The sequence below is a fragment of the Ammospiza nelsoni genome, chromosome Z (assembly GCF_027579445.1).
Source record: "Ammospiza nelsoni isolate bAmmNel1 chromosome Z, bAmmNel1.pri, whole genome shotgun sequence".
NCBI lineage: Eukaryota > Metazoa > Chordata > Aves > Passeriformes > Passerellidae > Ammospiza > Ammospiza nelsoni.
This window is the reverse complement of record NC_080669.1, coordinates 6,996,258-7,024,209: the sequence shown is the minus strand read 5'-3', so window position 1 is coordinate 7,024,209 and position 27,952 is coordinate 6,996,258. Positions and strand designations below refer to the sequence as shown.

Below are 27,952 nucleotides of genomic sequence, written 5' to 3'. Positions count from 1 at the left end.
TAGGAGAACTTTTTTTTTAATTTTGTATCAAAATTTTTACACATTCAATCCAAAAATGTGTAATTTAGTCAGGGTACATTAAAAGAAAAACATACAAGTGTTTCAGGACATGCCTAATAAAATAGTTATTTTTTCTAACAGGTTGGTGGGGTTTTTTTTTTGTTTTGTTTTGGTTTGGTTTTGTTTTTGTGTATTTTTTTTTCAAATCAACACCACCATGGCTTAAGAACAATAGCAAAGGTTTTCTGACTATCCTGTGGAAAACCTTACTAGTGCAGAAAAGATTTTTTTTGTCTCTATAAAGCTTAGTGCTAGTTTGTGACAAGAACACACATATATAGGATAGCAAAAATTAAGTCTAAAACTTAAGCCTAAATATATAATTTGAAATGCTATAGGTACTGCCTAGGGACATCCAAATTCACCACCGACCTCTTTCTTTCATTTGAATGCTGCCAGTGCCAGGGGAGTTTGGGAGGCGTTGGAACCAGTGGAAGCATTCCCAAAACATTCTATTTTTCAAAAACCACTTCCTTAAATAACTTTTTTTTCCAATTGGTTCCTGGTTTTTACTTTATACCATAGTATAAGGTGGGGGGTTATATCAAAGCAGTTTTTACTTTATGCCATACACAGTTTTAAATAAACACCAAATTCAGTACTTCCCTAATTCCTGACTATCTCTGATGGATACAGTCCTAAAGCTTCCACTAAAACCAACTAAGAATAGCAACTCACAAAGCATCATTATCTACTTTCAGTCATGTTTCCAAATGCTAAAAAAGGTTTAAAAATAGCTCTAAGGTACATATACATTCTTTTCTACAGAAAATCATCTTTCAGAATGTAAGATTTCTTCTAAGACTTAAAATTTATCAGATGGTGTATGTCTGCAAGTACAACACATCTGCACCTGATACAGGCAGCATTATGGGGATACACAGTAAAATGGAAACTTGGTTTATTGTCTGAACAGTAGTAAGCATTAATCTCTGAATCTCTGAATAAATACTAAATATTTTATACTGCCTAACTTGTCTGTATAAAACCTGTGGCTATCACTGTCTAAAATGCATAATAGCAAAATATTTCTCTGGTTTGGATATAAAGTGTTTATATTTCCACTAAGCCTATTTTTAAATACCTATAAAACATTTACAGATATTAAAACCAGTACTTTCTTATGTGTTATCTACACACAAATCATTGGCAACAGACTAATTCCTAGTGAAAAAACTGGGAAAGCTTTCAAAATATTAGAGATGCAGGACTACATGAAGTTTAGATTAACATTCACAGAGCTTTTGTGTCACTTTTGCACAGGTTGTCAGTATACAGCATTTAATCCCTACTTTTGATAATTGAGCTGACTTCTGGTAGAAGCACCCAAGGATGCTATCAGACATCTAGACAAGCTGTAGTTTAACTGTATGCACAAATTTTTTCATTACTTTAGGCTTCAAAGAACTTACAGTTTTATTAATATCTATCCAGTAATTTTATTTTTGCTTAAATTTTTAATAACTATATAACTATAAAAACTACTTTTTCAGGTGTAAGTTTCATACATATTACTTTCCTACTAATTTTTTTGTTAATAATTTCAGTTTTCTTTCATGATCCTGAAAAAGCATTATCATTTTCTAGATTTTAGGCTCCCTATATGCAAAATGTATATACATTTATTCATCTTTTAAATAACTTTAGGATGTGCAGATGCAGGTTTTTGGTTTTTTTTTAAATCATTCTTGCCTAAAAGGAGCCTTGGAATTTTGAGTCTGCAGCAGCCAGCTGAGTCATAAACTCTTTTTTATTTTGTGTGTATACAAAAATAGGGAAGGAAACACCCTCTCAAGTTCTGCAAAGTATCACCAAAAAAAATCTCTATGACTTTAGAATGGAATTTGAAAAGAACAATTTATCTAGAAAATGGTATTGAAAAATATAACAATTCTTATACCTTAAAAAAAAAAAAAAAGATTCAGCTCCAGTAATTTGTTTTTACACCTTCTCATAGATGCAGTTTCCAGATACATTTGATGTGGCAGAAATGCCACAGTCTCAGGCTACATACCACATTACAAAGGCAGATGAAAAGCCAGAATTGAAAGTACAAGAATGATAATGAGGTGTTTAGTTCCTTGATTAGATTTTGCTTCTAGAAAAGCACCTATGCTCAGGAAAAGGCTCAGTTAATTTTGGCATTAGCACATGTATATACAAGTCAGCAGCATGACAAGTTGTTTTGGTCAAGAAAATGATAAATAGCATCTGCAAGGATCATGCCAGTCATAATATTCTCGGTTTTTCTCCTGTGTCCGAAAGGATCCACAGCTAGGTTTGTCTCACACGGTGTAGCTTACGAGCACACGATGATAACTAAACTTGAACTGAGTCCCTGCTGGGGAGGTCTGAGCTCCAAGTCCCACCACAAAAGCCAACATCCCAAATCTGTGAGGGTCACCTCCGTCATGGCCAGCACAGCTAACATTTATTGTGGTGACTATGATTACTAGACACACTTTTCCCAAAAAAGCCACTTCTACTAGTGAGTTTTTCTGCTCAAACCCCAAGAAAGGCTGTTGACCCCTCTGCCTTTCTTCCCTGTCCATCAGTACCATACATATATGCTCTGAGCATACATAGTTTTCCCTCTCTTTAATCCTCACGGGATAAAATACAATATGGCCACACTAACAAAGGTGTTCTGCAGATTGTGAAAACAGGTTTTCTTCTCCTACATACTGGCAGGAAAAATTATGTCATTCTTTAGATATTTGGAGGCACTAGAGAATACCATGATGCATAGGCATTCCTCTGGAATTAAAATATGTACTCATAGGGTTGTAACAGAACTACAGGCTTTCTCTGGAGTAATAAATTAACAGTAACTACAATGCTTCTTAAGCCTACCTATTATATTGTGAACTAACAAATGCTGCAGAAAAGTTTTGCATCCTGAAGTATATGAAGAACTTATGATGACCTGGCTTTTCAGCTTCCCTGCACTGCTACTGTACTCCTATGTTTCTATGACACACAGATTTACAAAACCAGTCAGATTCAGTTTAGCAGCCACAAACAACCATGAAAAACAATAAAATAAACACAAAGGAAATTAGAAAGGGGAGCAGATGCCAGTCACGGCACTGTCCTGTAATACATTTAATCCCCATGAATATGAAGTCATTGTGCTTAAAATTAATCTTCAACATACATTTCTCAATGCTTCAAGGTAAAAATTAGAGTGATTTGTTAGCAAAACAAAGAATGTCTGTAATTTCCAGAGGAGGTGAGCATCAGGTTTCACTCTTGACATGGTTTTTTTGTTCGGTATAATCCCCAATCTGAAATTTTGCAGTTGAAATGTACTTTGTATGCACTCAGTCTCTTTACATTACTGTGCAGTGGCATTTCTGAGAGTGGATATAGTTCCTGTAATCAGCAAGCTGCTTCAGGTACAAGTTTGAAGGCCATCGGTGCATCTCTACAAAATTGCGCTCTTCCACTAGAAAAAGAAATAAAGGAATTAAATGTAATATATAGACACAGAGCACATATGCACAGGCTATAAAAAGTATTTTAAAATAGATAAAAAAACCATTAAAGATATAAATACAACTACAAAAGTAAAGGTGAGTGCTGCCTGTTTTGCTTTGAGCTCTACTATGGCACAGAGGTAAGAGTTATCACACAATGTTTCCTTATTTTTAAGTTAGTAATAAAAAAGTTTTTTTGAAAAAATGAATACAATACTTATTAAGGAGAGCAGAGAGATATTTCTAAAGATGAGTATACTTTATTCTTAGAGAACAGTCATATGTAGTATGCAAGGATTTTTTTTATACTGCAGAACTATAAAGCAGGGTATATCAATTCCTGTACAGGTAGTTTGTCTCAAGATCAGTACAGAAAGCAAGGTGAGAAGTTCAGCTAAGAATCCAGCAAGACATTAATCTCTTATTGCATACAGTTTTTAATCACTGACATAGTCATATAAGAGTCTTTTACCCATACTGTGTAGATTACTCTTCTCTGCATTTGCAGAAAGATGCATTTTCATCTCCCTAACCCCAGATATTCCAGAGTCAGCTTGCATCCATTGCTCCTTGAGGGCCTCAGATGAAGGCAGAGAGTTTACAGCTGGGAGAGCCTGAGGGCAGGCAAACTGCACTCACCTGGGCACAAGGCAGGGCTGCAATCCTCAGGGGAATATCCTGCTAATCAAATCTGATTTCCTCGATGGCAAGGTAACCCACCTAACCGATCAAGGGAAGCCAGTTGATGTAAGGTTTTTGCAGGTCAGTAAAGCTTTTGGTACGTTTTCTCACCAAAACTGGATCTTTCTTGACAAAATGTCCAGCCCACAGCTGGATAAACACATCAGGTGAAGGGTGAGCAGCTGGCTCACAGGTCAGGCACAAAGGGTTACAGTGGCTGGTGGGACATCAGACTGGGGACCTGTCACTAGTGGGGTTCCAAAGGCCTCCATCCTTGGCCCTGTGCTCTTCAACATCTTCATAAGTGCCCCAGATGGAAGACTTATGGAAAGGACACTGACCAAGTTTGCAGATGCTACAAACCTGGGAGGAGCTGCTGACTTCCTCAAAGGCAGGGAGGCCCTTCGGAAAGGCCTCAGTGAGTTAGAAGACTGGGTGATCACCAACCATAGGAAGTTCAAAAAGGAAAAGTGCTGGACTCTGCACCGGGGATGGGGCAACCCTGGATGTATGGACAGACTGAGGAATGAGATGTTGGAGAGCAGTGCCCTGGAAAGGGATCTGGGGGTCCTGGTTGATGACGAGTCAGCAGTGTCCTGGCAGCCAGGAGGGACATTCCTGTCCTGGGGGCACCAGGCCCAGCATGGCCAGCCAGGCAAGGGAGGGGATTGTCCTGCTCTGCTGCCCACTGGGATGGCACCGCCTCAAGTCTGTGGCAGATTGGAGCACTACAGTGTAAGAATGACATTAAAACGATTAGAGAGTGTCCAAAGGAGGGCAGCAAAGGGCCTTGAGTGGAAGCTGTGTGAGGAGCGTCTGAGGGCACTTGGTCTGTTCAGCCTGGAGGAGACTGAGGGGAGACCCCAGTGGGGTCTGCCACTTCCTTGTGAGGGGAAGAAGATGGGGCAGATGGGATAAAGAGGGGCAGACACTCCAAGGGTATGGCCTGAAGTTTTGTTCAGACCTCCTTGGGGAGGTTTAGGCTGGATTAGGTAAAGGTTCTTCCTCCAGTGCGTATTTCAGCATTGGCACAGGCTCCCCAGGGCAGTGGTCACAGCACCAGCCTGACAGAGTTCATGAAGCTTTTGGACAATGCTCCATGGTGTGACTCTTGGGGATGGCATTGTCCAGACCCAGGAGTTGCACTCAGTGAACCTTGTGTGTTATTCCAACTCAGCTAATTCTGCATTTCTGTGAAGGTCTCAGGTCTTGGAAAGCCCTGGGAGAGCTGCTGCCTGCTGCTGTGTTGCTGTCCTGAACCTCGAGGTGATGAGGTGCCACAGGTCAAAGAGATGCACCCCTCATCAGGGTGAATGAAAATCATACAGGCAATGAGCAAAACATTCTAGTTACACTACCAGAAACAAATACAAATGCTTGGAAAAATAAATATCAGGTCCCTGGAAGAAGGTGGGTTTATTTACTTGAATGGGCCATAATTTTTTAATTTTATAAGATCTGCTGGAGCATACTATAAAAATCCTACTTTCTTAAAGAAAGACCCTTTAAAAACCAGCACTTGAAGAAGTATCAAAAATGACCCATTACCTTGATTTAAATTAGCATGATAATATGAAGGGGTTGACATACAATGACCAAACTGGTCCAGCAAATTCAGTTATGGGTAGGAAACCTGGCCATCCCAACAGGACCCATAAAAATGGTGATGCAATGCTGGCTGTGTCATGCTGTGTGCTGATCCCATGCCAGGGTGGTGAAACATCCTGCTGGAATATCCTAAAGAAACCTTAATTATTTTCTCATGCAAAAATAGTATAATCCAGAACATCACTTTTTATCTCAGCAAAACATAAAAACATTTGTCTTTTCAAAATGAACAGAAAAATACCTGAAAGTTCTTGAAATTCAGGCTTTTGACTGAAGATGAGGTAGTTAGTGGCAATAAAATGAAGAAGCCAAGTTGAAAGGCAATCAGAATTGTGAAACTGTGGGAAAAAAGAAGACAAAAAAACTCTTAATGCTATCATGTCTAAAATATAACCACATCTCACATGTCAAAATATTTCTGGTTTCCATTGTGAAGCAATTTACTAAATAAAGATTTGACTATAGAAGATAATGAAAGAAAAGTAATTTAATGGAAATACATAAACAGGTGAACACCCAAGAACAAATCAACAAAGTCCCTCTCCCAGGGGTAGAAAAAAAACCCTGAGGTATCATGAATTTGGAAATTTTGACATCTGCACAGAGACAGAACTTCACAGGAAGGAGGGAAGGAATGTGTCATGTTGGTTCTGTGATCTCCTCTTTCTGCACTAAATCCTATTTGATTAAGGCAATATCCTTCAATCTAATTTTTACTTTCCTCTTCTGTTTTCCAAACATGTCTTTATTGTTTCTCTTTTTTAAGCATCTAATCTTTTCTTTTCCTTATTCTATGCATTTCTCTCAATATTCTATGCAGTTGGAACTCCTTTGTCACCTCCATACCACATAATTTTCTTTTTTGTCTAAAGGAAGAGTGAGCGCATCTTTACTTGCCTGAAATCCATCTTTCCTGGAAGAAGCTGTAATTAAATTGAATTACTGCAGTGTGTCCATGATAAAAGGAATTCTAGAGATGAGGGTGTGACTAGAGGGTCTGGAGCCCAAATCTTAAGGGGAGCAGCTGAAGGAGGTGGAGTTTTTATCCTGGAACAAAAAGAGGCTCTGGGAGACCTTATCACTCTCTACAACTCCCTGAAAGGAAGCTGTGGACAGCTGGGGGGTCAGTCTCTGCTCCCAGATAAAAAGTGACAGGACAAGAGGAAATAGCCTCAGGTTGTGCCAGGAGGTTTAGGTTGAATAGCAGGAAAGCTTTCTTCATGGTGAAGGTTGTCAAGCTCTGGAGCAGGCTTGGGTACAGTGGTAGAGGCAATTCTGTGATTCTGTAACTGCATAATCAGCAATTAAAGGCTGAAGGATTTCTTCTGGCCACCCTTGTGTCACCAGTTATCCTAATAAACAGATTTTATACCAACACGTTTCCTTAGGAACAGAAATTGCTCTTAATATTTTTAAAAATTTTGAAACAACTTATAACAGTCAACATATATATTCTCATTTGATATATATACAGTGAGTACCTTAGCTTTCTTGAGCAAGCTAACAATACTGAGGCTTGTGGAAGCCAATTCCCTGCTAGGCATGCTCTGGAGCTGCGTGATGATGTAAAGTTCACAAATATGCTGGAGTCTCATTACTTGGTACATCTCTGCACAGATCAGCAGAGACATCGCCTGGAGAATACTGGCTAAAAAACAAGAAGACACAAGTTACATGTATTTTACCTTTCTGACAAGATAATCAAAGCTATTTTTCACTAAGCTGAATTTTAAATACCTAACAACAAACACAAAATCAGACTCCTGTGATCACCTTGTTTTATTTTTTCATTATTATAATTTTTTTTTGCTGTATCACCTTATTTTTCCAGATAAGCTATACAATTAAGAAGAAAAAATGTATTTAGAAATTTTTGGCAGATGGGTGTAAAGACTTGCTGTCAATATTGTGGATCTTGAAAATGATGAGTCAAGTGCTGCTGATTTATTTAGAGTAACTGAGAAGGAATAAGTGAATTTAGCTAAGTTCTCTTTCAGAAAAGCATTTTTATGATACAAGAAAATATAGCCAAAAGTCCAAAGACAAAAAAAAGAGCAATATTTTTTTTAAAATGTAGCACAGTAGTTGCATTTTTAAACTGATAAACAAGGAAATGTTAGGTGGAGTGAAAAGAGAAACATGGAATATCTAAGAATAAGGTAGAATAATTATTTCAAAATAAAACAAAAGCAAAAATACATATCACAATATCTTTTATTCATTATATCATGGAAAAATAAGCAAAATTTAAATAATGTTTTAGATTTAGTATTCAGATTTTCTTCTCATAAGAAAGATAAAAATTGGGACATAAATAATATTTTAGCTCAATTTTTCTTGCAAAACACTCCTGTTGGCATATTTTTCTGGGTAGACATACACATAAAATAACCATGTGTATAAATAAGATATTCCTGCAATTTAGCCTTGTTTATAATACACTCAGCTATATGTGTGTTCAAGAAATGACAACTTTTAAATTTAACACAGAATCCAGACTAGAAAGCAGTATTACTGTAACATAAAAAAAAAAAAATACAAATATTATAATGGATCAGAAATGAAATTGAAACTTCTTTGAGTCTTGTTATGTGAGCACAAAGCAAATAAATAATGTTATTAGAAATATTTTTTCTATTTTACTTGTATAGTACGGATTTCTTTTTTTATTTCACAATACAAAAACATTATCTTTCTCGAGACATTGCACATTCAAATATTGGTATTTTTCAATCAAATAGGCGCTGCTACATTACTCTCTACCCATGCCCTGCTGTGGAAAAATGAATTACAGATATAGAACTGTATTTTACAGTATTTCCTTACCTGGGCAGCAGGAGTCAGTGTAAAGGTACTCTAGGAAGGACAGGAAAGTGTCTTTGGAAACGCCATACACTGGAACCTGAATGCTATTTGCTTCTAGATAATTACCATTAAACATTGCTGCCATAACCTCACAGCGAGCCACCAGAACTGCCCTGTGGGCTGGAACAGTTGCACCTGCAGGATGCAAGACAAAAATCAATATACAATGATTTTATACAACACAGAAGTATCTTCATTTTAAAGTTCATGTCTTCTTAGGAGGTCTTCACCCCACTGAACGTGATTAAAGTGTTGAAAGTTGACAATGACTAACAACACGCTCACTGCATACTGGTTAGGATGAATAATGAATAATAAAATAAAACAAAATCAACAAGCAAAGAATTATTTAAGTCAAAATGCAATAGACTAAACCAACTGAGAATAGACAAAATAGAATAAATCTGTTCACACAAACTGAACCCATTTCATAAATATGCCATATTATGAAGTGTTATGCAAATGGTTAATGGTTGGATTTGATGATCTTAGGGGTCTTTCCCAACCTGAATGATTCTATGAGGAGTCATTTATGTGCACCAGTAACCCTGCTGGTAAGTGATGTTTGTATAGAATGACCAAAGAAAGCAGAGAAAGACAAATTTTTCCAGATGAAATTCCATTAAGTCCAGTAAGTATAAATTTAACTAAATTAAATACTGTGACTAAGTGAATTTCCTGAATGGCTGTCTTATGAAAAAACCACTGATGATTTTTTCCCATAAATGTATCAATTTTCTATTATTTACAAGTGAACCCTTTGCTTTCCTACAGTCTTTGGAAGACGTGGAGAGGCCAAGAGCCCAGGATGGCAGAGGCCTTTTGGGCTGCAGAGTCCACCTGGACTGAGCAGTCCAGCTCAGTATGCAACAAGTGCCAAGCAAGTGCCAGTCAGGACAGCAGCCAAACCCAAAATGAGCATTCAGAGTTGGATGTAAATGTTTTAATCAAAATTATAATAAACAGATCAACTCACATGCAATATAATGCATATACTTACAAAGAAGTTACTGTTTTAATTATGTCTTTAATCACAACATTGGTACCTGAGTAATTTTTTGAAATCTTCTAGCATTTTTTGTCTTTTGTTCTGTTTCTACCTCCTGTACTTCCACTTTCAAAATGTCTAAGCTGCATGCTATATGTCCTATATGTGCTTGTGAATGGACACTCATCTACTAATTAAGATGTCCAGTCACGCTCTGTGTCTCTACACAGACACAATGGGCTCCAGTTTTTCCTGGCTTCCATACTTCTGCAAGCTAGAAAACTCAAAGCAATGCTAAGTATCCAAGGAATTGCTCAAAACCTTACAAATTTGTATGTCTGGTTAAGATTAGGGCCTTCAATTTCTTTAGTAGTCATATAATTTTGATACAATTGCTCTGATTGATGAATTTGAGAAAAAAAAATTTAGAAGATGTATCAATTATTAGGAAAAACAGTTCACATTTTTTAGTGGATAAGCATGCTTTTTAAAAATACTCGTCAACCCAGATATTTGGGGTTTATTTCTGTAAAATATATAGTGTTGTGTGGGAATCTATAAAATTAGAGGGTTTTGGGAAAGCTGCAAAAGGCTGCAAAAGGAGTCAAGTTCCCGCAAAGACTCTCAGGAATGGGACACTGAGGTGAATTGTTCATGTCATTGAGGTCAAAATCAGTATTTTCTTCTCCTTTACAACAATATTTTTGCGCAGTCTTTTCTGTGTGTTAAACAGAACATCTAGAAAGAGTCTCCTTGACCTGTGCTTATATTTGAGGAGTTAATGCTTCATATCTGTCCCTGAAATATACATCTGAAAATAATTATCTAATTCTAGAAGGCCATTTCTGCATGAAGGGTGAGTATGGACAGACTAAGAAATAGTGTTAGCTTTTAAAAAACATCTCATTCTTATTCTTACAAAAGCATGCAACATGTTTCTCACACTGCATCTTTAGTTATAACAATGAACATATTTAATTTCCAGACAAAACATTGAATCCTGACACTGCAGCACATTTGGAGTAAAACAAAACAGAATAAAATAGAATAAAAAATAATGTCAATCACGGAGAGGAATTCCCATAGGCTCAGCCCAGATGAACCATGGTGCAGGGCATCCACAGGGACAAGCTTTCCCTGCTTTCCACAGTGACAGCAAAGCACTCATAATTCCTTAGTTTTGATGCCACGGTCACCTCCATGTCCCGCATTCTTGAAGAGGGGAAAAAGGGTAAAGGATGGATGCCAAGTGGTACTGTACCTTGTATTTTGAAGATTACATCAGCCAGCACAGGTGTGTTAAAGAATAGCCTGAGGGAAGTATTATAGAGCCGTTTTATCTGGTGAGACTTGCAGTCCTTTACAGTGTTTAGCTGAAAAATAAATTGGTAATTAAACACTGTCATGTGTGGCTGCCCACAGAACTAAATATTATGGAACGTAATTTTTATGGGAAAATAAACAACAGCTTCTGGCATGTGCATTCCTCTGCAATCATCTTTTGCTTTCTAATTTCCTATTCCCTGCAGTGCAGCAGCTCTGAGGGGTCTCTTATCCCTCACAGTCACACCAAAGTTTGCTATTCTTGACCTCCCCCATCCAGCCCCTACAGGCAGGTTGGGCTTCACCAGTTTTCTGGAGTCCCAACCTTTGCAGACATTCCCTGTGCAGACCCAATGCTGCAGCAGAACGGGGTTTGAGGGCTCTGGGGGGAGCAGGGATGGGACACACATCCACCCCGCAGTGTGATGCTGTGTACAAAGGCAAGGCAGCTGCAAGTTTGGTGTTTATATTGCCCTGGAGTCACCTCCACAGAGGCACAGGGAGCTCACAGGCTGGAGCACAGACTCCTCTTAGAATAACCTGGTAGTGTCAAGGCCCTCCAAAACCCAGTACTGCCAGTTAGTTTTCAATTTTGGTTTTCTTACCTTAAAAGTGTAACCTAAAGCTGACAAAAGGAACTGCATTAAAATCGTGTTGCTAGATTCTGACAAGTGAAATTCAGATGAGGTTGAATTTATGGTTAAAAGGTTAAATTTATAAAATTTTTAGTTTTACTAAGACAAATCACAGATCCTTCTTATTGGCTTCAAAAATAAAAAAGCTTAAATGAGAAATAAGAGTACTCTGAAAGCATAAATAGAATAAAAGAAACTACAACAGCTCAGGCTTGCTATCTTAAAAGTCTTCAGGCTATTCAAGGCCAAACCTATAAATGTTTTAGCTGTGGGCTCTAAGGGCTGCTAAGCCTAAAACAAAGCAGTCATAAGCTGAAAACAGTCCAGTGACCTTTTGATGTCTATATTGTATTGTTCCTAGAGAATCTGAGAGGTTTTCCTTTCTAAATCAACAGAAATCATTAGAGCAAGTTCTGTATTATCAGGGAATGTATATGCTCCAAGAAAAAATGTCTGTAAAAACTCATTCTATATTAAAACTAATTCTGCATGGTGACTTTATATTAACTTAATAATATTTTACAATTTTTGTGTGGTCTTCTACTGACTTAAATATATTGAGTTACAGACAACTTTCCACAACACAGCATTTATATGAGAAACCACCCTTCTCTGGATCTACTGCAGAAGCCCAACTTTTGGCTTATGTTCAGGAGCAAATCTTTCCTGGGCAGCCTCTATTACATGGGAATTAGCAACACATAATCATATTGGCAGACAATGTTTAAAGCTGCGAATACGAGTAATCCCTTTAGAATACCTGCTTGTGTGGTTTTTACCAATTACATTAATTCTGGATGTTACATCAGGATCTATGTGTATGTGCCTGCAAACTACTCACTGAAAGCATGAAAAAGTACAGGCTCTTTAATGCAAAGTGACTTTAAAACAAAGACTGACAGGAAAACCTTGTCTACAAAACAATATCTCAAAAACTTAAGTAACTAATAGTGACACAAAGGAGTTAGATGTACCTTTCCTGGAGTTTTCAGGATGCATTTAACTTTCTCAAGCACGTGTTCTGTTTTATCTGGATCCTTCAGCTTCTTTCTTATGTCCTCTTCTAATCGTTCCCACTGGAAAGCACCTACCACAAAACCAGGGGGAGACAGATTATAAATCAGCAAGACACAGGCCTCAGCAGGCAGAGGAAAGATGACATCAATGTCAAACACATCCTGCAGAAATGGTAGGGGGCTTGCACATAAATCAGCCCGATCTTTGCTTTTAGGAAGGGCAGAATGCAATTTTTGCACATTAAATTTCTATGGTACTTTTTATAGTGTAACCAAGTACCAACAGACTATAAAATCTCACTTGCTTTCACACTCAATCTATTAATTCCTCCCAGTTCAGTCACTACAAATTGCAGGTAGAGATTCAGAAAAAAAAAAATCCTTCATGTTTCAACATTTGTAGAAATTTTTTAGCTTCTGCTCATGCTGCTGGCTGTATTGTTCTGTAGGGGTCGGAACTAGAAAAATTTAATGCACAGCTACATTCTTAGTCCTCACAGCTAAAATCAGCACAAAGTTTACAGTAGAATTTCTGTTATTCTTGTTTTTGCAGTCAAAGCCTTGATATTCCCTGAGGTGTCTCAATAGCTTTCTTGGAAAAATTAAGAGAGTGAAAACAAAGATAGTTTATGCACTTTTCTGGAGTAAGTCTCAGAGGCAAAGTGGGGTTTTGTGCTAACTTTCTTTCAGTTCTAACCCAGGACAAGAAGGAGACAGAAATAGATCGAGCTCAGTAACAAGCCTGACTCAGCACAGCTGATGCTGTCAAGAGGCTCAATCAGCATCTACAGCACACAGCATCCTCAGCTCAATTATCTCCCATCTGTACCACACTGGTTAAGGGTTTATAACCTCATGAGCATCATGTCACAGCCCTGAAAATCTGAAAACTCATTATTTGTTCTCTTCTCAGCCTCTACCTCTACCTCAAGCGCCTCCACCTCTCAGAGGCACCAAAACATAAAGCAGAGCTCTGCCTGCAACTGCAAAGTTTCACAGCTCCTTGGCTGACATGAAGGAAAGTAAAAAAGGAAAATTAGCGCACACAAGGCACTAAACCCAAGCTGTAGATGGTAACAGATGAAGATGTTTACAAAGATATTTAGACTGGAGGAAAGGACGCTCAGGGGTGAACATGTTGCCCTCTTCAACTGCCTGGAAGGAGGTTGTAGCCAGGCTGGGGACAGCCTCTTCTCCCAGGTAATAAGTGACAGAACAAGGGGAAACAGCCTCAAGTTACACATGGGGAGGTTTAGATTCAGTATCAGGAAGATTTCTTCATCTCAGGGGTTGTCAAGCACTGGAACAAGATGCCCAAGGCAGTGGTAGGGTCACCATCCCTGGAGGCACTTCAAAGATGTGGCACCTGGGGTCACAGTTTAGGTGATGGGCTTGGCAGTGATGGGTTAGTGGTTGGACTTGATAATCATAAAGGTCTTTTCCAACACAAATTATTAAATTATTCTATGAATTAAAAATATTGTATTTATCCATTACCTGCTGAAAATCTGGTTTTCATCCCCTATCCTTGGCTCAAATAAATAAGAACAAAAAAATTAATCTATTCATGCATCTTTATTCAGTGAAAAACTTCATCTATTCTTTATGTTTGTTACTATTTTGGAAAGTGTCTTTGATGTAAAAACTCCAACTGAAAGCTGAAAGATTCTCTGACAGGTTGAAAAATATTTTACAAAGAACAAACAGGCGATAGCTACTTCTAGAAAAAAAACCCAGATCTTTCTGCTGAGTAATTCTAAGCAACATCTGAAAAGTTAAACAAATATCAGTGCCATTTTGATAGCTGGCATTAGGTAGGTGAGGTCACAGACTGTACCAACTGGAAGCAGAACTCATGCAACACATCAGAGGTCTCCACAGTCCAGCCACTTTTTCACTGTTTTCTCTTCAGCTGCACCATACTCAGAATAAAAATTACTTGAGTTTCCTTAAGCAACTCTGCGCTCTTGCCCTTGTGTTTAGAACATGCAAGCATTTACAATATTTTAAAAGCCTAGGATCTGAAACTGACTCAAACTCCAAATTTGTTTTGGCATAATTTTGAATGTTATTGATGTTAGCCTAGGGACTAATTTAATTTAGGTCCATTAAATCTGGAATGACAAGTAACATAATTTTTGTTATAGGTGGTGGTGTTTTCATTGTGCATGGTGATCACAAGGGATAAAATAGATGTGGAAACAAGGTGAGACATCATCTAGCAACAGCAAAGCCAAGTTCCTTAGGGCGATGCACACATTCCTTCATGAGACAATAGGAAGAAACAAGTTGCCAGATCTGTTCCCAGCAGGTACCTGAATAAATGAAGTGGAGGATATCTGGGAGACAAGAGCAGAAGACAGAGTCCTTCACCACCACCCTGACTGGTGGGACACAGGGTGGGACACCCTGGGGCGAGGAGGGGAAGGGATCCCCGGCCTGCACCGCGAAGAGGCTCTGAGCCAGCTGCGCCACGGAGGCGTCGTGCACATCGCACGGGCTCTTCACCCCAAACAGCAGCATGAAGAGGTGGCTGACAGAGCACAGGATGATCTTGTGAGCCTCCACCACCGTGCTGAGGTCCTCGGGGTAGAAGGCCACATCTGCACACTGGCAGCAGCAGAGCAGGTTGTGCAGGTCTGCGTTGTAGTGCGAGGCTTCACCCTTTAGGATGGGCATCTTTTCTGCAAAAGAAGTCAGGCTGTAAAACCTAAGTTTTGCAACCTTAGCAAGTGCTAACCACAGGACAACTGACCTTATCAGGTCAGTTTATTTTTTAAAAGAGACATTCAATAAGAATATTTCTTATATGCTGTTTGAATATCTTGAGTAAAATACTCAAGATATTCAAATATTTAATACAGTAAGTAAGATAAGAAACACTTAGTTTAATAGTTAGTGTCTGTCCTTTCACGAGCCCTCTATAGAAAATTACACTATAAAGAAACTTTGACTGTGTATTCCAAATCTAAGAGGTCTGAGCAAATTTTTAGAACATGGAAGAAGAGACAACTACAGGTTTATAGGTAACTACTTGTCAGTAATTCTTTCACTGAGCAAATGCATCAGCTGCTCAGAAATCACATACAGGTGCGTACTTCTCTCCTTTGCTTCATCTGCAGCAAACAAAAACACTATCTGATTATACTGTAGAGTAATAATTCATGCTCTAACAACTTTCTTTTTTAATCTGTCTGCTAAGACTTTATGTAAAGCTTTTATCAATTTATGTTTTCGTAAGTCCACCAGGAAACCATTTCTATTAGTTATACCTAAAATAAACCAGAAATCTATTGCGATGTTATATTTTGCCATACAACTCTCGCCAAGTAAATTAAAATATCACTAAAAGGTGATGCAACATAACCGCAACAGCTGATAATAGATAACACAGCTCATAGTAACAATTGTTACTAAAAAATGTAGTAAAATATACTGATTGTGCAAAGAAAGTGACACACATAAGGAATTATACTAGAGACCAGATATCAATGAGCACCTGGCTGTTCAAGCTGAGGTGGTTGGACTCGACGGCACTTCTGCATCTTTTTCCTTTTCTTCATTTTTTCAGATGACTTCTGATTCAAACTTTGGATCATAAAATATTCAAGCTAAGACAAGAAATATTTTTAAAAAAAAAAACTTACTTAATAACAACCTATACATCAAATTAGGGGTATAACAGGCTCTGTATGCAGGTCTAAAGCTGCTGACACTATTACCAGTCATCCAGGAGAGTACCAAAACTCATTTCTGAGAAGCTACCATACATATTTAGATAGAACTAGCACAATTTAAAAGACTATTTATTCAAATGATTGTGGTTGATTCTTGTGTATTTAATCTTCCTAGAACTGACAGACACAAAGATATTCAATTTACCGACCTCTTAAGATGCTAATTCTATCTTGGGGAGTGGCCTCATTCGGCTGGATGTTAGCCAGCAAGATAAAAGGACAAGAATACAAGAGGAAAACTTACTGCAATGCAACCAATAGCTTTCCTAAATCTTCCTACTTGAAACCAGAGCAGCCTTGGTACTACTAATTCAGATAGCACAATAGACTCACAGAATCCTAGAGTGGTTTGCCTTGGAAAGTGCCTTGAAGACCATTGAGTTCTTCCAATGGAGACACTTTCCACAGATCAGGTTGCTCCAAGCCCCTTCCAACCCAGCCAAGAACACTGCCAAGGATGGGACACTCACAGCCCCCTGGACCATTCTGTCCCACTGTCTGACCTCCCTCACTGGGAGGAATTTCTTTCTAATATTTAACTTGAATTTTGCCTTGGTGGGAACTCGACACTTGGTGGAAGGGCCATGGTGTGCCTCCCCTGGCTCTCTGAAGCCCTCACATCTGCCAAGCACCTCATGCATGTTCCACCCTGCTTCCAAAGCTGCAGATTCTCACTCACCACTCCTCCAAAGTATTTCTGGATGTAGAAGTCATTAAGGGTGTGCAGCTCAAGGTAAGTGGCTCCGAGTTCCTTCGCAAGCTGGACTCCTTCAGAGGTTGTGACACAGCTCCTCCTGTCTGAAGTGCACAGGGGACAGGTGCAGGGCACTCCTGGGGTAAACAGTCATGGAAAATAACCATTTTGGCCAAATAATGCAGAATTCTTAGATTCTGAAAAAACTGTAAAGATATCTTACTTATAGGAGAACAAAGAGGGAAATGAAAACATAGGAATTTTATAGTAAGAAATCTGTAATGACAGAAAAAACCCAACTTCATATTAATCAAATCAAAGCACTAGTCACTCTACAAACCACTGAATACATTACATTAGTATTATTTTATTGATTTTGTTAAGTTGGAAGAGTTCAGGCAGACTTATGGATGCCAGATTTGGCTTTGGCTCAATAGCTTTGCATGCCCAGGTCTTGTACTAGCCTGCAGGTGTTATCATTCATGAATGTCACCCTTAAACCTACTCAATTCTTGTGGCCTGTCCATGCAGGAAGTACACACAGCAGTGAAAGAAGAAAATTTCCACTTCAGACCAACCTTTGATGGGTTTGTATGTACTGCAGGATCTGATTCATCTACATGTATTTCACATACATTTTTTAAAAACACAAAATAGGAACTTTTAAGATTATGCCATTTAAATGTTAAAAATCTTCCAGCCACATTGGGTCAGCTTTGCTTAATGACAGTAAGAATGTGCCAGCCATGGATGTGCTTTCAAATGTGCTGTGCCTGCTCCCTGCTAATGTCCTCTGCCTAGACCTATGGATAACATAATAAAACAGCTTTTTCTGGGTTTTGTTAATCATTTGTTTTGGCATCAACATTTACCACTACAGAGGATTAAGATCTTAGTAATCTGTATGAGCAAACTGCTGTGTTCACAAATATCTCCTAGAAACAAAAGGGCTCTGTGTGTGCACAGCAGTTTGCTCTGACAGGTCCCAGGGTAAACCCAGAGGTCCAGCCTGGTGTCTCTCATGGCCACATTATTTAGGGAGGAAGAGAGAAAAAAAACTAAGTGGAAAATAAAAAATAACCACTAGAGGAGTCACTGAGTTTGGTGATATCCTGGTCTTAAACATAAAGTGTAAGGAAATGCTTGGGGAATACAAAAAATTTACCAAAACCTAGCATTTAGAATGGGAGATTTATTACTCCTGTATATATCAGAGCATGAAAGTTCTTGGTCATGATCACTGAATTACTAAATGGAAGAAAATAAATATTTAACTGTTATGCAGCTCTTTAACTGTCCTATATCTGTCACTGAGCTAAAAGATTTATAAGTAGACCTTAGCAACACTGAGCATCCACAGAGGATATACTTCATATGGATTAATATTTCTCTGTACAGTACAAAACAAATATCTACATATACATTCATCATGTCTCTTATTAAAAGGAGGGATGCTCAGAACCACTTGTTTTAGTAAAGTATCATGAAGTAAAAGACAAGCCAGGCTTGTAGTTTTCATTCATTGCTTTAGGAAGAAAATTGGGAAAAGAATTTCAAGGCTTTTCCCAACCACTCTCCAGTGTTTTCAGAATGCTGGATATAATTTTAATCTCATACACTAGAGATACTTTATACCCAAATGTATGTTGCTTAATCCAAATTACTAAATTTAATCCTCATGTGTGATGGCTCCACAAGAAGAGTCATTGCAGAGATCAAAGAAGGATAGGTTGCCTATCATTATTGAGGTTAATTAAGCACAGTGTTCTTGCCAGCACATCAGTCTAGAGAGCCAAAATGCATGTGCATATTACTGTCATCCTGACAGACTAATTGTTTCTGTTAGCAGCTTGGAAAAATAGCCAGCTTCTACTGAAATTACATTATACTCAACTTCCAAATGAGATTTTATCTGTTGTTACAGGAGGCTGGATACATACCGTTTTTTCTTGCACCAATAGCAGAAATTATTACTGGAACTGAGCAGTGATTTAGTGCTTTTTTCACCATTGGCACATAGCTGTCCTTTAGTTCTTGAAATGAAGTCTTGTCATTGACAGAGTATTTAATCACAATAATATCAGCTCCTCCAATGAGCCTGAAGGAAGTGTACCAGTCACTGTCAAATATATCCTAAAAAGAAAAAAAAAACACCGATCAAGAATTGACTTAAAGATGAAATATTCTATATTCTTAATGCAAAACTCTACATAATTGTTTTTGTCTGATTAGATCTTATTTGAAGACATGCAACAATGAGCAGACTTCCTGCTTTGTAATTTCCTTGTTTGGAGAGTAAGTTGTTTGTTATAATAAATCATAAATATTTTCCATTAATTCAGGAATTCTGTCAGAAGAATTAAAAATAGGGTTTATCAGGGAATACTCTTTTCAGGAAGAATCTTTGCTGCTTTAATTACTTAACTTTAAAACTGTTTCCTTTAGGAAATGAAAACACCTTCAGTGGTAGATGTTTTCAGCAACACATACAAAAACATTAATAATCACATCATTTTAGAGAAAGGGTTACACAGAATTATCCTACGTACCTATGAACTTTTAAATACAAACTTAATAATTCAGTGTGACTTTTGTCCCTAGAGCTTCTACATAGCTTCACCAGGTGTTAATGTCTTCAGGATAAGGACTTAAATCACATACCTAAACTTTCTTTTTCAATTTCACATTCAAATTTTCATTGCTCTGTGCTGAGGACTTAACCTCTAAAACTGTTTGATATTCTGTACATTTACAGCTGCGCTGTATCCACATGCAATATACAGTTATTACTTGTATATCTGTCACGGAACTGTGATTCCACAATTTCTGCTTCACCTGCAGGTAGCTCATAAATACCAGGGGAGCCTTGGCTTTGAATGTATGCTGAATTGAAAACTCTTGAGAGAAGTCTGGAAGTGGTCCAGAGAACTGAAGAAAACCCCCAATGACCCGAAATACTATCTCCTCTTAGAACAGAGAGGCTTTTTTTGCCCTTTTTGTACTTAAAGGGGGCTTGTAAGAAAGATGGGGACAAACTTTTTGGCAGGGCCTGTTGGGATAGGACAGGGGACAATGGTTTTAAACTAAAAAAGGGTAGATTTAGGTTGGATATAAGACAGACATTTTTTATACAGAGGATGGTGAGGCCCTGGCAGAGTTTGCCCTGAGAATCTGTGGGTGCCCCATCCCTGGCAGGGCTCAGGGCCCAGTTGGATGAGGCTCTGAGCAATCTGGTCTAGAGGAAGGTGTTCCTGTGCATGGCAGGAAAGAGCTAACAATTCCCAAGCACATGTTTGTGCAGCCTCTCCCCAGCATGGCAGGGCGGGCTGGAATGAGATGATCTCTAAGGTTCCTTCCAACCCAAATCATTCAGGGATTCTGTGATTCTATGGCAGCCCTGCATAGCATGTGAGGCAAAACTAGAAGAACTTGGGATATTGAGGGGAAAAAAGGGGAAATTAGCAGTAATGAAATACAGACAGTGTGAAAAAAGGAATAAATGAGTGGAGAAAAAGTGACAAAAGGGCAGAACTCAAAAGTTTGGTAGTGGGGAGCAATTTGAGTTTTGTAAAGCAAGTACAGAAATAAGAGCATTACAAATGGGAGTGAAGTACATAAAAGATTAGTAATATCAACAAGTGGCATGGCTTGCATTGTCAACATAATTATTTTTGACCACTTCAAAAGGGTCATTGTTTGAAATCTGGTGAGGGAGCTGCAATGCTCTTAACTACAAGAAGTAGCATGACCTTGATGGAAGTCAAAGTCAGCGAGTATTTGCCTAAAGTGTCACTTCACATCATTCCCAATTCAGGTCTTGACCTTACAAAGAAATAAGTCAGGAAATAAATTACAGTTCACATTCCCATTGATGTCTGTAATAGAAGCTTTTGTTCTGCAATAAGTAAACTGGAATTACCAATTTATCAGGAATAGCTCTCACATGATTAACCATGTTGACAATAGAGGAGGTCAAGTGCACTGCTCTTGATATTTGTTTTTTTGAGACAACTCAGTTAGAGACTATTATAAACCCAGGGTAAGGACAGTGTCAATTAGCATTTAATACAATCATTTAGGCCCGGTTAATGATACAACATTTACACATAAATGCACATTTAGCGCCTCTAGAAGTAGGACTACCAGCTACAGTGCTTAGAGACAGCCATCTAGATGGACATTTGGAGAACTTGATCACACAAGCAGGCAAAAACCGAGAATTTTCAAGGGAAAGCTTTAGTACACTTTAATTGATGAAGATCTCAATGGGGATTTTTTAACAGAGCTGCATGCATTTAACACAACAAAGGTTTAAAGGAAAAATACAACACAACCCCAAAAATAACATGGGCTATTTATTTTCTCTGTTCTTTTGGCAGACAGAAAGCACATCTGTTCCTTTGCAATTTCCTTCCAGCTGACCATTTTCAAGATCAGCCCAGATTTGCACCTGCCCATCTCTACAAGATTGGAGACAATGGGTGGTATCATAAGCAAAGAGTAGAGCACAGGTGCACAAATACACTGCAACTGCACAGCTTTAAGCATGAGTAATAAAAAATGCTTATGGAAACTTCCTATGGAATTTAATATATGTATTTTTATATTGTTTGTATATTGGTTTTGTGGTATGTTGATATATTGTTTTCCACTCACTCAGGGGTAGAACTGAGGTAAATCTCATGTGCCATGAAAATCCTCCAGAAATATCTCTGACAATGGGTTTTTTGCACAAGACATGCCTAAGACAGAGCATCTAGAGCCTCCTTCATTATTGCTTTTAGGGAACCTTTCATGCAAAAATGACAGGGGGAATGCCATCAGATGATGAACAGCCATTCAGATTCAGGAATAACCTTAATTTCAGGTTCCATGTATGAAATTTTTGTAACAGCTACTCCTCATCATGTTTCCTGCTCCATTTCACAAGTCAGACATTGGCTAAAGGAAGAAGTATATGTACAGCTAAGGTCATTTTATTATGACCTTAATAATTATAACTTTAATTATATTTCTGTTGCTGTTCCACTCAGGACATACTAGGAAAAATCTTCATTTTTTTCCTTGCATGCATTCTAAGTGTCTCATAACACATTCTTGCCATTAGTAAATTATACTTCTCAAGACTCAGTGTTGAAAATAAAGCTTTCAGAGGCACTGAAGATATGATTTTCCTACAAAATCGCATGATCCCAGAAGACAACAATACCTGCTTTGTTAAAAATTATTTATGAATGCCTTTCTGAACGGCAGTGAAATTCCTCACACAAGCACCCTTGCAATGCCCACGCTCTTTCTGCTCATAAGTGTCCCCACGTCCAACCACCCCAGCCCTGGGTCTGAGGCAGCAGCAATGCCAACCACTCTGTGGGGAAAAGGGAGCCTGGACACCCCGCAGGAATGTTCCCCTGGGATTTCCCCAGGATCCAAGAGAACTGCATTGGAAACACTGGAGAATTATCCCTCTCTATAATCCATTTACAGACCCAGTCTCCACAACCAAAACCTTCTTCACACTGATGTCCTCCACACCACATACCACAGCCTTCTCTGTTTTTAAGATTCCTCTGCAGTTTCTTATCAGGTCTGCAGCAGGACAAACTTTATGGGTGTACTCTCCAAAACTTAGTCGTCCCCTGAACTTACTCAGATAAGTAATCTACAGCACAGAGGGAAGTATCTCCTCCAGAAATCCCCCTAAACATCCCCCTCAAAAAACAAAGGAAGATCATATTGGCCTCTGTCATCCTCTCATAAATGAATTTAATAGTATTTTTTACCAGGATATGATAATTTGTTGTAAATTGCCACTTCAGCCATTCAAGCTTAAAAATGAGGAGGGATGACCTACTGAAAAATGAAAAGTTACTTTCTAGCTGTCATTTTTTTTACTGAAGCAGCAATATGTCTAGATTTCTAAAAATAGTAAATAAAATCTGAACATGGCTCAGATTCCTGTACCTTTAGACATGGTAAGGGCTGGCCAGCATAAGGATAAGGATAAAGAGGAAAAAGACAGAAAACTACACTATGGATGATATTGCTGACATAAGAAAACTCACAGTGTTTTAGGGATGACTCCTGTTGGTACAGTAAATAACAAGGAAAAAATATAAAAAGGTTCAGGGAAAGAGATTGTTGAAAGGGAGAACTAGAAAAAAAATTCACAGAGCCCCTTCTCAAAATTGTGGTTAATATATTTAAGTTGCAGTTAATAAATTTGTGTATTAGTGAGCCCCATGGAGGTCTGCAGCTCCGTGCAAGGCACTGAGCAGACACAGCAGAGCATGCCCCCCTCTTCAAATATCTAACCCAGCACAAGACGATCTCCAAAACCCAGCTGCTCCATATTCCCCTTTTGTAAACATTTCTGTGCTTGATGATGTCAGTAATTCTCTAGAAGCAGTTTTTATACAATAGGAGAAAGATAAAACAATTCTGGGGGGGGGGTATTGTTTCTCATGGGGAAAATAAACCCAAACAAAGCAAAAAAAAGCCACAAAAACAAAACAAACAAACAAAACCAGGTGGGTTTTAGTAGAAAAAGTTAAAAACTGCAGCAGGACCCCCAGGCCAGGACAGAAACACTCTCATATCCTTAGGGTATTGCTCCAGGTAAGAGAGGGGAGGACAAGACTTACTTCAAGCAGGGAACATTACAAAGGACTTGTTATTTTGCCACTTATTTTCCAGCACTACAATTAAGTGAATCAAAACATGAATTACAGCTTCTATACTATGCTAAATTCTGAACTTGAGAAAGATTAACTTAATTAGATATTAAAAATTCTGCCTGCATTTTTTTCTGCAGAAGCCTAAATGAATTCAGAGTAAAGTGGAATTGCAAAATACAGGTAGGTCAATAAAATGGCATCTCGGTCCTGAAGACTGTCAAATCTAACACAGATTGTTAATTAAAGCAGTGTTTTCCAAAGCAAGTCTTAAAACTCATCTTGTGAATTTCTCCTTTTGATTTATTAGCTCCATACAGAGGTTCACCTCTGAAAAATTAGAAAAACTGGGTCATTCTTATTCAATATGCCTTATTATAGAGCAGCTTAAGGCTACATTAGCAACTGATCAGCTATTAAAACCACAGTATTCAGCAGAGATGTTAGCACACGTGTTTTCCTTAGTTCTTTATGTCTTCTCTTACCCTAGGTTTGCGTTTTTTGAGAAAACATTTTCAGGCCACATGATTTACAATGATGTCAGTGCTCTGTGCTCCTGTCCCCTGCACACAGCCCTGCCAGAGCAAGCCACAGTGGGACACCCTGAGAGCAGCACACAAAGAGCAACCTGGCCTTGGAAACCCTGACATTTTGCCCCCAGATTTTGAAAAGTGTGGTGTTCCACTGCTGTCTCTATAGCCCTGTGACATTGCAAAGTCCCCAGAGTCAGCATTTCCCTCCTGCACCCTGCAGCTGCCAGGGGAAGGAGAGGTGCTCACAACACGCTCGTTTGCATGTTGGCAAACATGAATTTATCTTTGTTTGCATGTTGGCAAACATGAATTTACCTTTGTGATTTCCCAAAGACACCTGAGCTGCTGACCCTCCTGCAGGCTCAAAAGGCTGAGCAGTATCCTGGGCTGACAGACAGGTGCAGCAGCAGACTCAAACTCGATAAAATTAAACTGCACCACAATCTGCCGTGCAAAAGGATCCCCCCACTCTCTCTGGAACTCTACTCAGTGAAACCACATCAACACTGCTTTTCCAGACTCATGGCTGTGGAAGACAAAGAACAGCTGGGCACCCTTGAGTTTTGAGACTCACAGCTATCAGTGTACTCAGTTGCCAAGTTCATGTCTAGGACTCTCTTGCCTTAATAATTTGGGTTTAATCTAGATGAGGTACAAATCCCAGGTAAATACAAATCTCTCTTGGCCTCAGATATTAGAGGCTGAAATACTGCAGGGCCCACGACACCACCACCTTTGTGTTTTGGTAAGACGAAACAGGGATCGTTTCCATGCAGAATATGGCTTGAGGCGATATCTGTCAACATCTTGAATTGTTCTGTGCTGTTTCCCCAGGCTGGCAGAGGAGCAGCTCTGAAGGATCCACTGTGATATAGTGAACCTCAAGCACCCAGGCTGTGGGAAATGGTCCTGCTTTGCCTTACCCTAGCAAGGACACTGCTTTATGCACGACACATAATCTCCTGCAGAGTCCAGTCCTGATATCTGATGCGTCTTCCACGTAGAGAAACATGCTAATTTGTCCTCAACATTCTCAGTAATATATCTCCTGCCTCCTTTAACTGATAGAGGGAAAAAAACCTGAGGACACAGAAATGCAGTGACTCCAACAACAACAAGCTAACTTTTGAAAGGCAGAAATTAAAAGGTGTCCAGAACTGAACAACCTTGATCTGCAGAAGGCCAAATGCAATTAAAGCAATGTAAAAACACACCAACTCTGTCTCCAATCTACGTCCTTGCTTCCCCTTCTCCAGGTGCCCCCACTCACCTTCCCAACTCCCTTACCCACCTCCCTCCATCCCTCTGAAACAGCCTCCAAAGCCCTACAGACTTCATTTATATTCAGGAGATTTTGCTGCGCTCCGGTGACTCCAGCAAACTGCACGTGCAGGTCACATGCAGCTTCAGATTAGAAACAGGATCCTCCAGTCCATCTGAACTGGTGTCTTTAAGCAGCTGGCAAAAAGAAATAAAGAGCAGAAGGACAGCTAAACTGGATTGTTTAGTTTTAAGATTGTTGGCTTCTGATAATTTCATGGAGCTGTCATGGCTCCTGCAGATTCTACAAAAGGTTTCCCTTACAGGAGTACAAAAATCACCCAAAGAATAGAATTATGGAGCTGAAACTGATTATTGTTTTAATTTCTAAAAGCTGGTAAACTGAGGGGTTTTTTTTAAGGCTGCTAAGTAGTCATTAAATATGTTTTAATTTAGATTATCAGTATCATTTCTTACATAATCATTGATCTGCTCACACTCCAAACTAAGTTTTCTCACTTACTGACAAAAGTGCTGGCAACTAGCAACAGTGCCAAAATCTTTGTTATTTACCATCAGATAAAGGTAATAATGTTAAGACATGATTATTCTTTGTAGGAGGAGTAAAATTATTCCCTTTATTATTATATGAATAATATATAATTAATATAATATATAATATATAAACAATCAGATCTTTTAATCTGTTATTTTTCACAGCTGGAAAACTTACTGCCTTTATTTACAGAAAATTTCATTTTATTATTGGCAAATATTTGGAGAGAGAACTTATGGTGCATTGTTACAAGACATTCTTGTTTACTTCTGGATTGTCTTTCACAAAATTTCCACTGGGCAATATGGTTGAAAAAAACACCTTATTACAGGGGAGGCCAAGCAGAGGCTTGTTTATAAGAACCTTTTTATAGCACCTTTGATATTTCCCAGCATTTGCCTGGTTACATTTTTAAAGTTCTTTTTTACTAAATGCAGTAATAAAACTACAAATAAAATCCCACAACAATGAAAACCATTTAAAAGTAGAACATTATTTCATTTTACTAAAAGAGTTCACACTGTTAATTGTAGTTAAAAAGACTGAGATGGATCTCTTACCCAGACAGGACAGTCGTGCACCACCAGTCTGACATTTCCAAATACGCAGGCTTGATACTCAGTAAAAACTGGGTTTCCAACATGACTGGCAGACAAGCTGCTGTCGATCTGGGAAATGAGAGCACTTCTCCCGAGATAGCTCCAGATCAGGCTGGGCTGCTGATTGTCCTCAGAAAAACCATCTCTTTCATTCCCAAAAGCTACAATATTAACCGACCTAAAATAAAAATAATAAAGACGAAGTTGTGTTAACAAAGATGAAGGGCAGGGATAAGGGGAAAGAAAATAAAATCCCCTTAAATCAAAACTAACATATTAATCCCTCTGAATCCTCTTCCCTCCCTAGATTTTAACACCCTCCCGTAATCAACAGCAAAACCACATACATGATCTCAAATCCAACAGCAGGGTGAGAGCAAAGTGGAAAAGAAACTTGGAAAGGCCTCTTGCATTTCAAATCCCCAGCGGGTTTGGCTTGTTATTCCTTCCTCGGCGTCCAGGCTCAGCCTCGCCGCGGTGACCTCGGGGACTCCTGCCGCATTGCCCCGGCTGCGGCCAGGCTGGGAAACTCCGGGCGATGGAGCTGCAGCAACAGCAACAGCAGCAGCGGCAGCACCGGGATGGGGATCTGCAGCAGGATTGGGATACGTAGCAGGATCGGGTTCTGCAGTAGGATGGGGATGGGGATCTGCAGCAGTAGCGGCAGCAGCAGGATGGGGATCTGCAGCAGCAGCTGCGGGATCGGCCGCAGCAGCGGGATGAGCGCAGTAGGATCTGCAGCAGCAACAGGAAGAGCAGCAGCGGGATGAGCAGCAGCAGCAGAATCTGCAGCCGCAGCAGGATGAGCAGCAGGGGGATGAGCAGCAGGGGGATGAGCAGCAGCCCGGGCTGCGGCGGGCGCGGTGCCCCGGCGCTGTCGGGGAAGGCGAAGCCGCGTCCGGCCGGGCGGTCCCGGGCCCCGCATCCTGACGTCAGGCAGCCCCGAGCGGCGATGGGCAGAGCGCGGTGACGCGCCGAGGGCAGGTGCGCCAGGTGAGCAGGGCAGGGAAAGCGCTGGGGCAGAGCCGGCTCCCGCCCCGCACCAACAGGACCAACATCCCCGCACCGCCTGTCTGCACCGGGGGCGGGACCTGGGGCTGTCACAGCCGAAGGAGAGAGCAGTGTAAACTTCCTCTTTTAAAGTAAACTTTTTTTTAAATTAGTATTTAAACAATATCTACCTTTTCAATAGTAGGATTATTAGCAATACAATTTCTTAAATGCCGCGTGGACTTTTTAGCGTTCAT

General features: G+C 39.3%; 1 protein-coding gene across 1 annotated transcript; it reads right to left on the bottom strand.

The window, feature by feature from the left end:
• RHOBTB3 (Rho related BTB domain containing 3) lies at positions 1 to 27,952 on the bottom strand. The gene is made up of 13 exons (XM_059492139.1): positions 27,916 to 27,952; positions 27,188 to 27,440; positions 26,667 to 26,883; positions 19,027 to 19,219; positions 17,072 to 17,223; positions 16,155 to 16,266; positions 14,971 to 15,339; positions 12,614 to 12,726; positions 10,943 to 11,054; positions 8,655 to 8,828; positions 7,310 to 7,476; positions 6,070 to 6,166; positions 1 to 3,508 (listed from the first exon to the last, which is right to left on the bottom strand). The coding sequence occupies exons 1-13, from the start codon at positions 27,950 to 27,952 to the stop codon at positions 3,393 to 3,395; spliced, it is 2,112 nt and encodes a 703-aa protein (XP_059348122.1). The 3' UTR covers positions 1 to 3,392.